This window comes from Clarias gariepinus, chromosome 16 (assembly GCF_024256425.1).
Source record: "Clarias gariepinus isolate MV-2021 ecotype Netherlands chromosome 16, CGAR_prim_01v2, whole genome shotgun sequence".
Taxonomy (NCBI): domain Eukaryota; kingdom Metazoa; phylum Chordata; class Actinopteri; order Siluriformes; family Clariidae; genus Clarias; species Clarias gariepinus.
Window position 1 is genome coordinate 30,532,292 of NC_071115.1, and position 14,581 is coordinate 30,546,872.

Below are 14,581 nucleotides of genomic sequence, written 5' to 3' on the forward strand. Positions count from 1 at the left end.
ATATATATGAGCCTATTTGATGTGACGTCAGAGAAGAAGATCCAGAGTTACCGTAAAGCCTTATTGCAGTTGACAGAAAAGACAAAAGACTATATAAACTTATTAATGTGATTATTAACAGAAGACCTTCCTTTCCCTGAGGACTTTTCACGTGTCCTGTAAAAGATATACACACGTACAGTTCAATCCTACTGACGTGCTCAACTGAGCGGGGCGGGGATTCTTCCACATCAACCAATCACAGAAAGAGCACATCTTAATCCCGCCCACATCCAAAACACCTCGCAGAAGCCCCGCCCCCTCGTGTTTGGTCCGTGCATGTAACCCAAGCTGCAGAGCGTTAAAATATTACATTAAAAATTAAACAAAAAACATAAATAATCTGCGGGAAACTGCAACCGAGTCACTAAGGCGGCCTGGACATTTATTTGCAAGTGTTTCAGAAAATGACAAGTAAGTAAAAAAAGATATATATTAAAAAAGGAAGCGTAAAACCCAGCGCGAGGGCTACACTTGGAGCTAATGCTAACTAGCCAGCTAGGCTGCACTGAGATTACTTAGCCCCTTTATTAAATACGGATACATTATTAAAAAGAAATACTCGTACGACTAGGTGTGTAGTTGATTAATATGTGATTTTTTAAAATACATTAGAATAGATGCGGTGTAAATATCGAACTTCCGGTCAGCTCGCGCTATTTATAAGAGGAAACGAGCTAACTGTTTAGCTAGCTAGCATGAAGCTGGGCTCACGGTTCTCACACTTTTATAATGAAGTGAAAATGTTTATACTCTGTTATTGTTAAACTGTGCTGATTTGTCAAAATCGTTAATATATATGGTGGTATAAATCTGGTTAAAAAAATCACAGTTGCTAATAGAGCTATCTGCTTAAGTTACAAGACAGTGTTTTATAAATGAAAAGATGAATTTAAATGTTGAATCTAAATCGGTTTTTATAGTGTTTATGAAGCGGTCACTGTGGGCTTCCATTGTCTCTAATAGTCGGCATCCATTGCCTTGAGTCTGGGCTTTGTCGCATTTCGCGTGCATAGGCGCTATTGTAGCGCCCTACATCCAGTGTACGTTCTTTTTCGTCATGGCGTATGTAGTGTACTTGTTCAATCAGTAGGCAGCGTTTTGAGATACGGCCCTCGATATTGCCTGATTATTAGGAAACAATGTTAATTACCGTATTTTCCAGACTACAAGTCGCACTTTTCTTTTATTCACCTGACTGATTGATTTATATTGCAGGCATTTTGTCAATAGATTTGCGCTCTTGGCACTTTTGTCTCATTTGACAAAAAATTTACTGTAAACTCTAAACATAGGTGAGAATGCCACGTAGGTGAGAATGCCACTGAAAATAAAGCTATGCCGCAGATTTCACACTGAAGACTAAAAAAAATCTACTCGAAAACAGCAATTGAGCAACTGAAAAAAGTTTGGAGTTAGTGAAAAGCTCGTCAGGGACTGGCACAAAGCAGAGGCCACGGTTCCTTTAACACTATGGAAAAACAAACAAACAAGAAGGCTAATTGTGGTATGAAGGCTGCATGGCCTGGAATGGAGTCCGCAGATGGTCCCTTGAACAGTGAGCTGCTTGCATGGATTTATCAGTTGCAGAGTTATTATGTCTCCGTGCCCCGCCATTTGCCCGGGAGATGAATATTAACGATTTCACCGGCAGAGAGATGTCAGAAACTGCCACAGGACTTCCAAGCCAAGGTCGTCAGCTTTCTAGCCTTTGTTAAAAAGGAGATTACGGCGCACGGCGTGACACCAGATTGTATAATTAACATGGATAAAGTACCTCTAACTTTTAATCGCCCTATGAAACGAAATATCACAGGGAGAAAAACCTGAAAAGTGAGACCACTGGGCTGTTTACAGTTGTTTACCTCACACTTTACAGTGGTACTAGCCTGCTGTGGAGATGGCATGAAACTGACCCCAGGCCAAAAGCTGAATTCCCATCCTCCATTGTCATGACTGTAAACAAGAAGGAGTGGATGGAAGAAGGAACGATGAATATTTAGCTAGAAAAGTGCTATCCCAAACGTCCTGATGGATTCCTTAAAGCACACAAAGCCCTACTTGTGATGAACAGCACACGACTTTATATGATTTCAGTCAAACAGAAAATCAAAGCCTGCAACACTGTACCTGCAACAATCCCTGGAGGGATGAATAAGTTACTCAAACCACTCGATATTGCAGTTAACCGGAGTTTTAAGCCGGTCTTACATCTCCTCCATGAAACATGGATGGTGGACAGAGGACACGGCTTCACGGCAACCGGGAGGATGCGTCATAAAACTTTTCAGGATGTCGTGAAATGGATTAACACTGCATGAAGTTCGGTGACGACTGACACCATCCTGTCGGGTTTCAGACAGTCTGGACTACTTGGTGAACTTGAGGGCAATCAGATAGAGGAGGAAACGCAGCTTCATTTTCCCTTAGAGTTCCCAGAGATGTTTAAGAGCGACACAGAGGACGAGGAGTTCAACAGATTCAGTGATCCAGAGATTTTTTTTCTCAATGCCCTACTGCTTCTTGTTATGCCTAACCTACACAGTCTTCATAGGTTAATTTAAACTTTAATGACTAGCTGTTTTCATTATAGTTTTTCTCAGTTAGTTAAAAAGCAATTTTATATTTTTTCATGTTCAACCACTATTTTTGCTCATAGTGACTGTGCGTGCATGTTATTCACAAGTTCTGACGCGTGTTTTTTGTTACACAGTTTCACTGACGACTTCAGACTTTCGTTGATTTCTTTGTCTCTTGTTTATTTTCAACATCAAAACATCAACGGTTGTTACAGTTTCTTGCATAAATCCACTGTAGTCACGACAAGTCGCTTGCTGTGTTCTGTAGCTTCGATAGATTACAGTTACAACAACTTATTTTACTGTATTCCTTTTAGCTTACTGTCTCACGGTCAAAAGCTTGTGTGCTCCACACCTTTCTGTATCCTTCCGTGTCTTAACAACAACTAACGTGCGTGATAGACATGAAACTGCATAACTGTGGGATGATGTCACAGAACAACTCATGAAATGATGTCACAATACAAATTATAAGTATGATACTTAATGCTTAATGCTTAACTAATAAACTGAAATAAGATAAACATAACAACAAATCACAAGAATGAAATATGGCCCTTACAGTGACTAATAGTCTGGTGCGACGTATAGTTCAGTAAATACGGTACATTTAAAAGTAGATTATTTTGGATAGAAAAAAATAAAATAAATGTATATAATATAAATGTATATAAAATATTTAATATAAGTATATGTTTAGTTATAATAAATATTTTAATTATAGTATGGATCACATTAATAGCTACAGTAAATAATCAGTTTCTTAGGAAGAAAATAAACGAGCAATTCATTACCTATTTATTTACAGCAATTATATATTTTCAGTTTATTTACTGTGGTAGGTTGTTTATGAATATATTTAATAGGTTGATCAAAAAGTGATGCACCTTTAAAAACATTTTTTATAAATCAATGATTGATATGATTTTTTAAAAATATTTATTTTCCAATATTTTATGTAGATTTTGAAAAGGTTAATGGTTAAAGCTGCACCCTTTCTTTAAAATATAAAAATACTTAAAAAATAAATATTTTAAAAAAATACAATTTATTTGTTTGTGTTAATTTATGTTAGTGTAATATATTTTGTTATATTTTTCTGTATTCTGTCATTCATTTCTGTCATGGGGTTAGATTTATGAATAACCTGCACACCTGCTTCTCACCTGTTTTTTTGTTTGTTTGTTTGTTTGTTTTTTAAATCAGTGCTTAATAAATCTTGTTAAAACAGTGATCTAATAATTTTCTTTTCTACTTTTTAGCCATAAAAAGGAAACGATCTAATGATGGGTCTGAAGAGTCCTCCATCTCTGTAAACCTCTCTACAGCCCAGGTAAAAAAAATCTCGACTCTCAAGAGGGAGAAAAGAGGGTTTAACACTTAATCCAGGAGCAAAGAAGTTTTCCTTTTAAGCATGCTAAAAGCAGGGTGTGTAAAAATGATAGTGTATGTGCTTTTAAAACCCTCATCTCTTTAACAAATGTGAACTTTTTAAAGAGACGGGGATGTAACGCAATTGAGTGCGGCATTGCGTTTCACTTCCACCAGAATGTTGCAGTGGCGCCACGCTGAGATGCTCTCAGTGCACAATCACATTACTGAGAATAATCCATCTAATTTAGACAGGAGACAGGGACAGAGAGAGCTGTTTGCGTTATTTGTCTGAATCGCTGATTAAAAATTCTGATTGCATCATCCTTAAAGTCAAAATAATATTCCTCTGCAAACTCATTTTGTTTTGCTTGAGGAGATTTCAGAATTAATACGATAATATTTTGTTAAACCTTGTGAAATGTGTTTAAGTGCTAATTAAGCACCCCTGCCGTGACTTTACTAACATCTAAAAAAAGGACCAATTTACAGTTTATTATAAATTATGAAATGTCAACTAATGTATTATATATAATCGCATGTGTGTGTTCGTAGGTCCAAGATCTGATCTCCCAAGAGGTGCAGAATTCTATGGAACAGTCTGATAAAATGATGAAAGCACTAATTGAGAGAATTCAGGAGATCAATAATGAACCCAGATACGATGCCAGAATTCGGAAGCTAGAGGTGAGTGAGTGAGTGAGTGAGTGAGCCAGTCAGTTAGTGAACGAGTGGGCCAGTCGGGAGGCGGGAGTAAAATGTGGTATAAAAACTAATGCAACATGTAATTGTTAACATGTAATTTTACCCACTAATGCTGTGATACAGCGTTCATTTATTATGGCGCAAGCAGCGATGTTACTAAGAATAAATCACAGGGACATTACAAGCTCAGTCATCTTTAACTCTTCGTCATCACAGCAGTTTTACTAGGGCCAGTGAGAAGAGACAATATTCGGATCCATTTTCTTCATATTGAAGTGGAGAAAGAAGCGGATGTGTCGTAATATCGGAGGGCAAACAGTGTGGGAAACACAATTGCTGGAAAAAATACCACAAACCTGAAGAGACCCATCAAGGCATACCATAATAATCACAGCAGTAATAGCACAATAATCACTTTGTGGTAATGATGTTACCAAGTGTTAACATAATTATTTAGTGATGTATTTTATTTAATAAAATAGGTTAGCAAATGATTGTGAATTTTGGGTTTTCATGAGCTGTATGCCAAAATCATCAATATAAAAACAATAAAAGGCTTGAACTACTTCAGTTGTGTGTAATAAATCTAAAATATATGAAAGTCTAATGTTTATCAGTACATTACAGAAAATAATGAACTTTACCACAATATGCTAATTTTTTGAGAAGGACCTGTGTATATGTGTGTATATGTGTGTGTGTGTATGTGTGTGTGTGTTTATATATATATATATATATATATATATATATATATATATATATATATATATATACAGCAATTAATCAGATGAAACATCAGTGGTTTTTGCTAGAATAGATTAATAATTAATTAATAGTAATCTTATTGCTAAAATGTTGTTTTCATTGAACTAAAACTAGACTAAAATGAAGTTTTCTCTGACTAAATTAGACTAAAATGTCCACGAGATTTAGTCGACTAAAACTTGATTAAACAAAAATAGGATACGATTGACAAATTATAATAAAAACTAACAGGGACATTTATCCTGGGACTAAGACTAAAATTGAAAATAGCTGACAAAATTAATACTAGCTAGATGATAGAAAATGGCGGTCCTGTAAAGCTGTCCTGATGATGAATGATCGTAATTTTGTAAGATTCAATACAATAACGGAGGTCGCAGTCCAAGACAGTGGAAAACAGCTGACAGAATGGCTTTCTGGATCTACAGTATGTGATGTCTCGGTGTGTGAGATTCATTTCTTTGGGAGCTATTATGGTTTTTGTCCACATGATGGCGGTGTGGGGAAAGAGGACAGAGATTTAGTCAAGTGGATTGGTATGCTTTACATTGTATATTTATGTCAAAGATGTAAAACACTTTGTCAGACTTAAGAACAAATCTGACTTACAAACGTGCCCTCGGGAACGTAACTCACCTTTCTAGCATTAAAGGTGCAGCATTTAGTCTGGAAATTGATAGAATTAACTTTGAAAAATTGTTTTGAGGAGTATATAAAATAAGCATCCATAGTGCTTTACTTTGTTTGGAGGGGCCTCGTGTCCGGTCTGTGAGCCCAGTGCGGTCCGCAAGCACAAGAAACACACTGTATTTCAAAGAAAATCTTAAGTCCAGGATCAACACTGGCAAAACACAGTGTTTGCCTTATCCACCTTTAAATATCGTTATTAATTTATTTTTTTTGCTCTTCCTTTTGTCCAGGCCCAAGTTAGGAAAGTAAAGCGAAGAGGGGACGCCGTATTTACGGACATACGGAAACGTGGACTCTTGGAACCGGACCAGGTACGGTACGGGGTCACCCTATAGAACAACAAAATTGGGTTTAATCGCAGTTGTTTCACGTGACACAAAGTAATAAAAAAGGTGTTACATTTTCTGTTGCACCTATAGTGTTGTGGATAATATAACTGATACTTTAACTCTTTTAATTTTATTATTATGCATTTTAGAAAAAATATATACATAATAGGTAAAATATTACATAATTTAACAATATTGCTGTTTAAAAAATTTATATAAATTTTTTTTTTGATGGTTTAAAATTTATTGTTTTGATTTAATATAAAAATGTTTACCTAATGAAAAACAGAAATTATTTTAATGTCATGTTAATTAAAATCATGTTTTGCAGTCTTGTAATTGTGTGTGTGTGTGTGTGTGTCACTGCCACTAAATTTCAGAGTCTCATCCTTACACCTGAGGCGAAAAATGGTGCTGCAGACAGGTACATTATTACATTGTTTATCGTTATTAGTTATTTTATTATAATCATTATAACTGTCAGTTAAACATGAGCATGTGGGCGGAGCTAGAAATAGTGCAGCTTCTTTATTGGTTGGACACAGTGCATCACAGACAGGTCCTGTACGGGCACCCCTACTTTATTTTAGGCCTTAGATTCGTATTGAAACAGATTTACTCTGGGCGTGTCTGTTGTTTATTAGTTCCCTGTAGTGATTTTGTATAAGTTTATTATATGATTAGAGAAATACCGTTTTCTACTTGGCCCTGAAAGTAAATTAAAAAAGACTTTCTGACCCCTGAAGAGGGGAAGTATGCCCCCACAAGTCAGGAATTCCTTACTTAGTTTACCTAGTGTGATGTCAGATCACCGTGACCACTCTGTGTCTTCATTAAACACAGTGGCGCTTCTTATCTCAGAAAGTGTGACACTATCTATCTATCTATCTATCTATATATATATATATATATATATATATACACACACAAATGCATATGGATATTAACTTCGGGCAACACAGAGACTTCTATAGGCCTCTATCGATTTCTCATGTTTACAAACAGATCTTGGCGCGAGGACGTCGTATTTTCGGCAACTTGAGAAATCACACACAGAAACCCGAGCTAAAAAAAGGCTGAAGTGCGTCGCTGTCTCGTCTCCAGCGTCTAAGAATAGCGCGCGTTTGCCAGAGCCGCTTCCTGAAATGTGCAAAATGCAGTGATTTGTTTGGTTACATCACCGCCATAACGCTCACCAACGATCCTGCTGCAGTGTGTGTACTGTACGCACCATACACACAACACACACGCTTTATAACCTCAGAGTAAGGCCTTAAAATGTTCAAACTCCAAAAATTGTGTTTTGAGATTTCGAGAGCACTGAATGTGTTCTCATTCAATTATTTATCTATTAATTAATTCTTTATGTGAGGCTACGTTATTATTATTATTATTATTATTATTAAGTGTGTCTATGCAATAGCATAGGCACACTTATTATTCTTTCTCCAAAAACTTCGGACCATTCCACGCCCCACAGCTTTGAGACAACCCCCCACGTATGTTACACTTTTCGTGTGGCACGATCGGGACTGGTGTGCTGTGCATTCTGGTAGGGATTCGTTGCACGGCCTCCCCAAAAACGAATTTTGTATTATTATATCAGCATAAATGCTGTTCTTAAATGATAATTTTTTCTGATTAAAAAAGTAATTATTTATCTATTAACATACTTTTTATAAAAATTCTAAAATCCCCAAAAGAGTGAGAGACAGAGTTTGCATTCAGCTTTTCTTAATGCAGAGCTTATTCCTAACCAGATTTTCCTTATTCTTCTTTTTCTTCTTCTTATTTTTATTATCATTATTATTTGCTAAGGCTGTTCTAAGCACTGTGGTGCTTTTTGTCATTTTTATGTTTTTTAAATACTATTTTTAATCATTTTATTTAAAAGAAATTTAAAGGCATTTTTTAAATCCTGTCTGTAGACGTTTAGCTTTAGTTCTGGTCACTCCCTGACGTTAATGTAGACCAAACACATGCAGGCATTAATAATAAATAAAAACACAGATGCTGGGTTTTAAAGGCTAATCTTACTCTTAATCAGTAAATTATAAACGACATGAAAAGGGATCACAATTTGTCATTTGGCTGCAATGATAATTATTGTTATTTCTACTTTTTAAATAATTAACACAGCTGACTGTGATGCACGCCGGTGAGATTATATCTAATTAGCGAATGCTAATTATCTGCTTTTGTTGACTGCAGTGCGTTAAATGCGAATCTCTGGTCTGGAAAAGGAAAAGCTGTAAAATTCGGTTTATTTTAAACAAACTGTCGTGATGGATAAGGTTGAATTTAACACGGAGAAAAACACGACTATCATTATAGCCTTTCCCCATGCAGCTTGCGCTTTTCTGTTCATTGATCAAGTCCCACTTTTTTATTCTCTTTCTCTCTCTCTCTCTCTCTCTAAACATTTCTGTTTTAGGAAGCAGGAAGAGCTCGAGCTCTCAAATGCCCCTTGCTACGTTAGGAAGATTCATGTGCAGCCTTATGCTCTAAAACACTTTGCTAAGTCAGTGAAAAACAAATTAATCTTGTGTTGGCTTATGAATGGAGTGCATCAGTTTTTTATCTGAAGAGTCAACAGTGCCACCTAGGGGCCACTGGAATCATTCTCCTTCAGTCTAGCTTTATATAAACCGGTGTACAGTAGAGCAGTGACGGCACAGCACTTTCTGCCTTCTGATTGGTCAGAGTCATTTTCTATTACATCAGCAGTGCAGCTCTAAATCACAGGGTTTATGTTACGTTTTAATACGTTCTCGTTTCTATGGTAACGGCTTCTTCAAAGGGGCTAGCGCAGCAGTCGTGCCACTTAGTCCATGAATTTGGAAGGGCTGAGTACACTGTGAGAAGTATCTTGTAATGTGAAGTATGGGGACAGGGAAGGGGGTGTTTGGGAGCAGGAAAGAGGATGTAAACTAAATGTGAGATGGGGAGATAGTGGTGGTGATGCCATATAGTGGATGCCAACCGCCAGTAAACGCTAAAAACACAAGACATCCCAATTAAACATGCTAATCAATGTCATCAATAGGTCTCATGTGTCAGCACAGGAAAGCTCTAACTTTTGAAAACATTTTCCCGCCATCTGAATTTACTTTTTTTTTTCTTTTTGCAGTTTCTTTTTAAAAAACAATAATTTGTGTCTTATTGAATTCAAAAAAGAGAAACAAATAGTCTAGTATACAAGCAGGTGTTTGTTCTTGGACATTCCACAATGTTAAACATAACTAAAAAAAAAGATATTAAAAGTAAAGAAAAGGAAAATAGTTAAATAAGTAACAAGTAGATTTAGTACATTTTTCTCAACAAATATTGGAACATGTTCTCAATCAGTACTCAATTCATTATAAATAATTAGTGATAATTGAAGTGATGATGAACAGTTTTATCTCAGTTTAGGTTTATTATTATTTATTAATTAAAAAATTTCAACACATTAGCTCAACGTTCTTTCCACATTCATTAACAAAGCTGATAAAAAATACAGTACCCAGTATTACGCAGCATGACCTGAACTGTAAGTGCGCCCTCTTGTGGTGTTCAACTTAATAGATACTTTAGTTGAGCTAAAGAATAATATTCTGCAAAACAAACATCATTTTCTGTTTCTTTTGTTGCATTCTTAACAGAAAATAATTTGATAAATCATTAACATTCCTACATAATTTTACAATTATGTTTATACTTATTTGGAAAGATTATTTCTTGCATTTTCTTTCTCGCAGTTAGTATCTCAGCTTTTACTTTAAACTGGTCCTATAAAGCACCTAGAATAAGTAATTTTTTTGCCTTTAACGTTTCTCCAGAGGATGCTGACTTTCACACACAGCTTCCTTGTGTTTCGTTCGTTCTGTAAAGATATAGTCTGGAATTTGTGTGAGTAACAGAATTACTTGTTTGATGCTAAATTAAATTTTTTTTTCCTTCTCAGTTCTCCAAACGGAGAGATTTCTGGCTCGTCAGCATCAGGAGGTGTGTGTTCATTTCTGACATCTAACACTAAATTACTTTAATTATTAATGTTGTTACTATAACAATACTATAAAACAGTGACTAAAAAGTATTTCCCCATTTTTCGTTGTAGACATCTCTAGCAAAGCGAACCTGACGAGAAAGCCCAAAGAAGGCTTCTGGAGGAGTTTGGTAGCTTTTTGTCTTCTTTTTCTTCTTTCACACCAACTTTAATAGAACGTTCTTAAACTCTGTCTGAGCTCTCTGTCTGTCTGTCTCTCTCTCTCTGTCTCTCTCTCTCTCTCTTCAATTTCAGCTCCCCAAGAAACAGATTGTGGACCTGACAGATGATGGAGAAGGTGCGTGCTAATCAGCGACAGTGCTTTATTTTATTTGTGTGTTTATAAACACAGAGTGGTGAAGGAGGCCTTTGTCTCGAGTCTCACAGATCTGGAGCACGTTAGCGTCGCGGCTCTGTTAGGATCGCGGCTCTGTTAGGATCGCTCCAAATAATCATGGTGTTTAAAGAAAAAAATTCATTCATTAAAAAAATAAAATAAAAAGCTAGTATTTACATTAAAAATGATATACAGAGTAAGCCAAAAAATGTATAAACACTTCAGGAGAAAAGAAAAATGTATCAATATTTTAATACTAAATGTATTGTTACAAGTTATATATATTGATATATATTATGATAATAATATGATATTATTAATATAATGTACACCATACTATTTTATAGTAAATTTATTAATACAAAGGTTTTAAATGATGGAATTTTTGATATATGGTGTTGTGAAAATGCTACTTAAAAAAAAAAAAAAGCATAGCATTAATAACTTCTCACGAACACGCGCGTGCACACACACTCCCAAGGTCAATGCTAGAACTAAAAACATAGATTGGCACTTTTAAAACTTTCCATCACAGTGTATTATTTTTATATTAAATGTTATTTTTAATCAGTTACATGTATCTTAGAGTACTTTTTTACCTTTGTTTATTATATTTACCTTTTTACTTTACTCGCTCTTCCGTCCCCTTTGTCTTCTCCCTGAAGTACTTTGAGTATTTTATTAATTAATATTTTATTTTAACGTTGTGCTGTTTAAGTAAATTGTAAAGAAGATACATACTGTATAAATAATGTGAATTTATGGCTTTATTAATGTAAAATATAAATTTATATATATATATATATATATATATATATATATATATATATAATTCATCGTGATTTGTGTGTGTGTTTTCGGAGACAGTGTGCAGACAAAATGGGACGACACACATCGATTCTCCTCAGACATCATCGCAGGTAACACTGCTGCTCTCGTCTGTTGCCTGGAACTGTAAGGTTCAGTCTTTCCTTGTTAATCTCTTACGCTGTCTCTCTCTCTCTGTCTCTCTCAGGACACCCTGGACAGCAGATCTTCTCCATTGGGTAATGCAGATGAATTTAAATTTTCATTTTATCAATTAAATCCTATTAAAGGAGTGGAGTTTTTCTACGGGTTGTGAAATGAGCGTTGTTGTTTTTGTTGTTGTTGGAACAGAAGGCGGGGAGATTTCGTGCCTTGGTACTATGACTGACAAAGAAAGACTCGATGTGCAGGAAGCAGAGGTACGATCATGTCGTCTTCACAGAGTTTAAAAAAAAAAAAAAGGTTCTTGAACAACAAATATGGTCAGGTAGGGGGCACAAACTTTCAAGTGTTGAATATAAAATTCATCATGCAGGCACTTTAAAGGTCCCGTGTTATACTATTTATTTAACGAGTTAACACAGGTCTCGGAGCCTCCACCTGTGTGTGTGTGTGTGTGTGTGTGTGTGTGTGTGTGTGTGTGTGTGTGATCCCCCACCTCAGACAATGCTTCCCTCCCCCCCAACATCTCAGACACACACAGTTTCAGTGTGTGTTTACATGAGAACGGCAGAGCTGTGCAACAAGCTGGGGGAGGGGCTCCTTTTATATGAGGTCACATCAGGGGGAAAAATCTAACTGACTTGTTTCGACCCCACACTGTAGACCTGTCTGAATGTCTTGACATCACTAATAAGTGTTAAATAGGTGTCCTTTAATATAGATATCCTATAATATAAGGTAATTTATAAATAGACAAAAAAATCAAATGGAAATAAAACCTTCCTTTATAAAATAGAAGCTCTCTTAGAGTTCACTTTTGCATGTTGGACCTCAGACACTTGAGTTTTTATCGATCTGAGTCGTTTTTGAGTTGAGGCCTAATCATATTTATTTTTGTTCTTTGGAGATTTTTAAAAGAATTACAAGAGTTATTTGTTGTTGTTTTTTTAAAATGATTTCCTCGTAAGCACTGATTGATTCGTTTAACAGGCGGCGCTGCGGTCCAGACTCCCGCCGTTCCCGGACACCCCGTTCCCGCACCAGCTTCCTGTCGCGGCCGCCAGCAAATCCATGCCTCAGAAGCCCATCATGAAAGTGGCCCGCACGCAGAACCCGCAAGGGATAGCGCTGGTCTGGAACGTGGAGGAGGTCGACCCGGACGCCGCCGCCATGGACTGCTACTACATCTACGTAGCGCAGGAGCGCAGCGACGGAACGTTCTCCAAATGGAAAACCATGGGCGTGATCAAAGCTGTGCGCCTGCCCATGGCCTGCAGGCTGTCGGTGGGCAAAAACGCAGACAAAATGCTGTGTTTCCTCATCATCGGCAAGGACGTGTACGGCCGCTACGGACCCTACAGCGACGTCCACACCATCTCGCCTGGCAAGACGTGAACTCTGCGTGCTTTTAAGTATTCGTTTTAGTAACGGTTCAGCGAGCCGAGCAGCTCAGCAGACTTTTAAACGTTCATCAAATTAGTATTAATCCCTTCCTTTATTCATATTTGGTGCCTGATGAATTATTTGATATTGGTACAATAAAACGTGATAAAAGTTTGGACTTTCTCAGTCGAGTTCCGGTTCATACGACACCACAGCGAATCATCTGGAAACATCAATATTATCATTTGAAATAAAATTGCCAATATTGTTTGTTTTTTTGGGGAGTATTTCATACAGATTAATAATAGTGTTGTCATGCGCCCATTATAACAGTTAAAAAGCTTAGTAATGTGGGTATATGATAATGCCAAGTATTGCCATAAGGTGGCACCCTTTTTTAGTTCTAGTGAGCTACAGTTAAAGAGGTTTTTTCTGTAATGAGTGGTGAAGGAAATGATTATTGTGTTCTGTATTCCATTCACGTATGACAAACTGATTGTAATATCATGGATACTGGACTTTTGTGGACGATTGCTAAGTACAGGCTTCTGGCTGTTCCTCACTCTTTAGAACGTTGCTGTTCTGTGTGCTATCATAGTTCCAGATATCGGATTTTTCCCAAAGCTGCACCTGGTCTGTCCGAGTCAGGCCACAATTAACCAACACGACAAGCAACCAGAGCAAAACTGATGTGATGCAACAGAAAACGTCTTGGTTTAATCGCCGATAGGCAGTTGAGAAAAATCGATTGTTTGATTTATTGTTCAAAATCGTTGCATCTTTAACATTATAATATCTGGCCAGTCGAGAGCAGTGCAGCGTGTTTTATATTACACTTTCATTAAGTCCATTGTGCACAAAAAAAGACACCATGAAGTTTGCTCAACCAAATGTGTTACATAAAAAAAACCCTGTTTGATAAAACTTTATTAAATGTCCACATTTTTTTTTTGACACCCAATCAATGAACACTTTCACTGGTTTTGACGTACAGTTTTTTCAGTCAATAAGCTTGTTGTTATTCTTTTTTTTTTCTTGTTAATAATAATAAATTGCTATAAAGATGTCGGTGATGTGTCAGAAAAGCGTGTTGTGGTCATCACTGTAGCAGTGGCGTCATTGTCCTAGCGTCCTAGTTTCATAAACTTCACATGTGCATTCGATGCAATACCAGGATAGAAACAGCAGGGGCATCAGTGTTTGAGCTAACCAGAATTTAAGAGCGGTCCTCGTGGATTTCCTGTCCCTCTAGAATCTCATGCATGTCTGTATTTAATCTCTGCAGTTACTGTTGACGTCTGACCCAAAAAATGTGGCTAATTAGAGCTACACACTGGCCTTGCTAGTTAGATTGTTCTTGTTTAGTAGCCAGTGCACCACTTTTTAT

General features: G+C 36.6%; 1 protein-coding gene across 1 annotated transcript; it reads left to right on the top strand.

Annotated features, from left to right (window-relative positions):
- The first annotated feature begins 303 nt into the window (after positions 1-303).
- atf7ip2 (activating transcription factor 7 interacting protein 2) lies at positions 304-13,368 on the top strand. Its single transcript, XM_053514583.1, has 12 exons — positions 304-453; positions 3,881-3,951; positions 4,545-4,676; positions 6,380-6,460; positions 6,859-6,902; positions 10,425-10,465; positions 10,578-10,636; positions 10,761-10,803; positions 11,710-11,762; positions 11,858-11,888; positions 12,001-12,068; positions 12,802-13,368. The coding sequence occupies exons 1-12, from the start codon at positions 447-449 to the stop codon at positions 13,204-13,206; spliced, it is 1,035 nt and encodes a 344-aa protein (XP_053370558.1). The 5' UTR covers positions 304-446; the 3' UTR covers positions 13,207-13,368.
- Positions 13,369-14,581: the final 1,213 nt, after the last annotated feature.

Bases quoted from the DNA above. Each gene is read 5' to 3' on its own strand.
- atf7ip2 (XM_053514583.1), top strand. The intron at 4,677-6,379 runs GTGAGTGAGTGA...CCTTTTGTCCAG, and splicing joins CCAGAATTCGGAAGCTAGAG to GCCCAAGTTAGGAAAGTAAA. The intron at 11,889-12,000 runs GTAATGCAGATG...TTGTTGGAACAG, and splicing joins CAGCAGATCTTCTCCATTGG to AAGGCGGGGAGATTTCGTGC.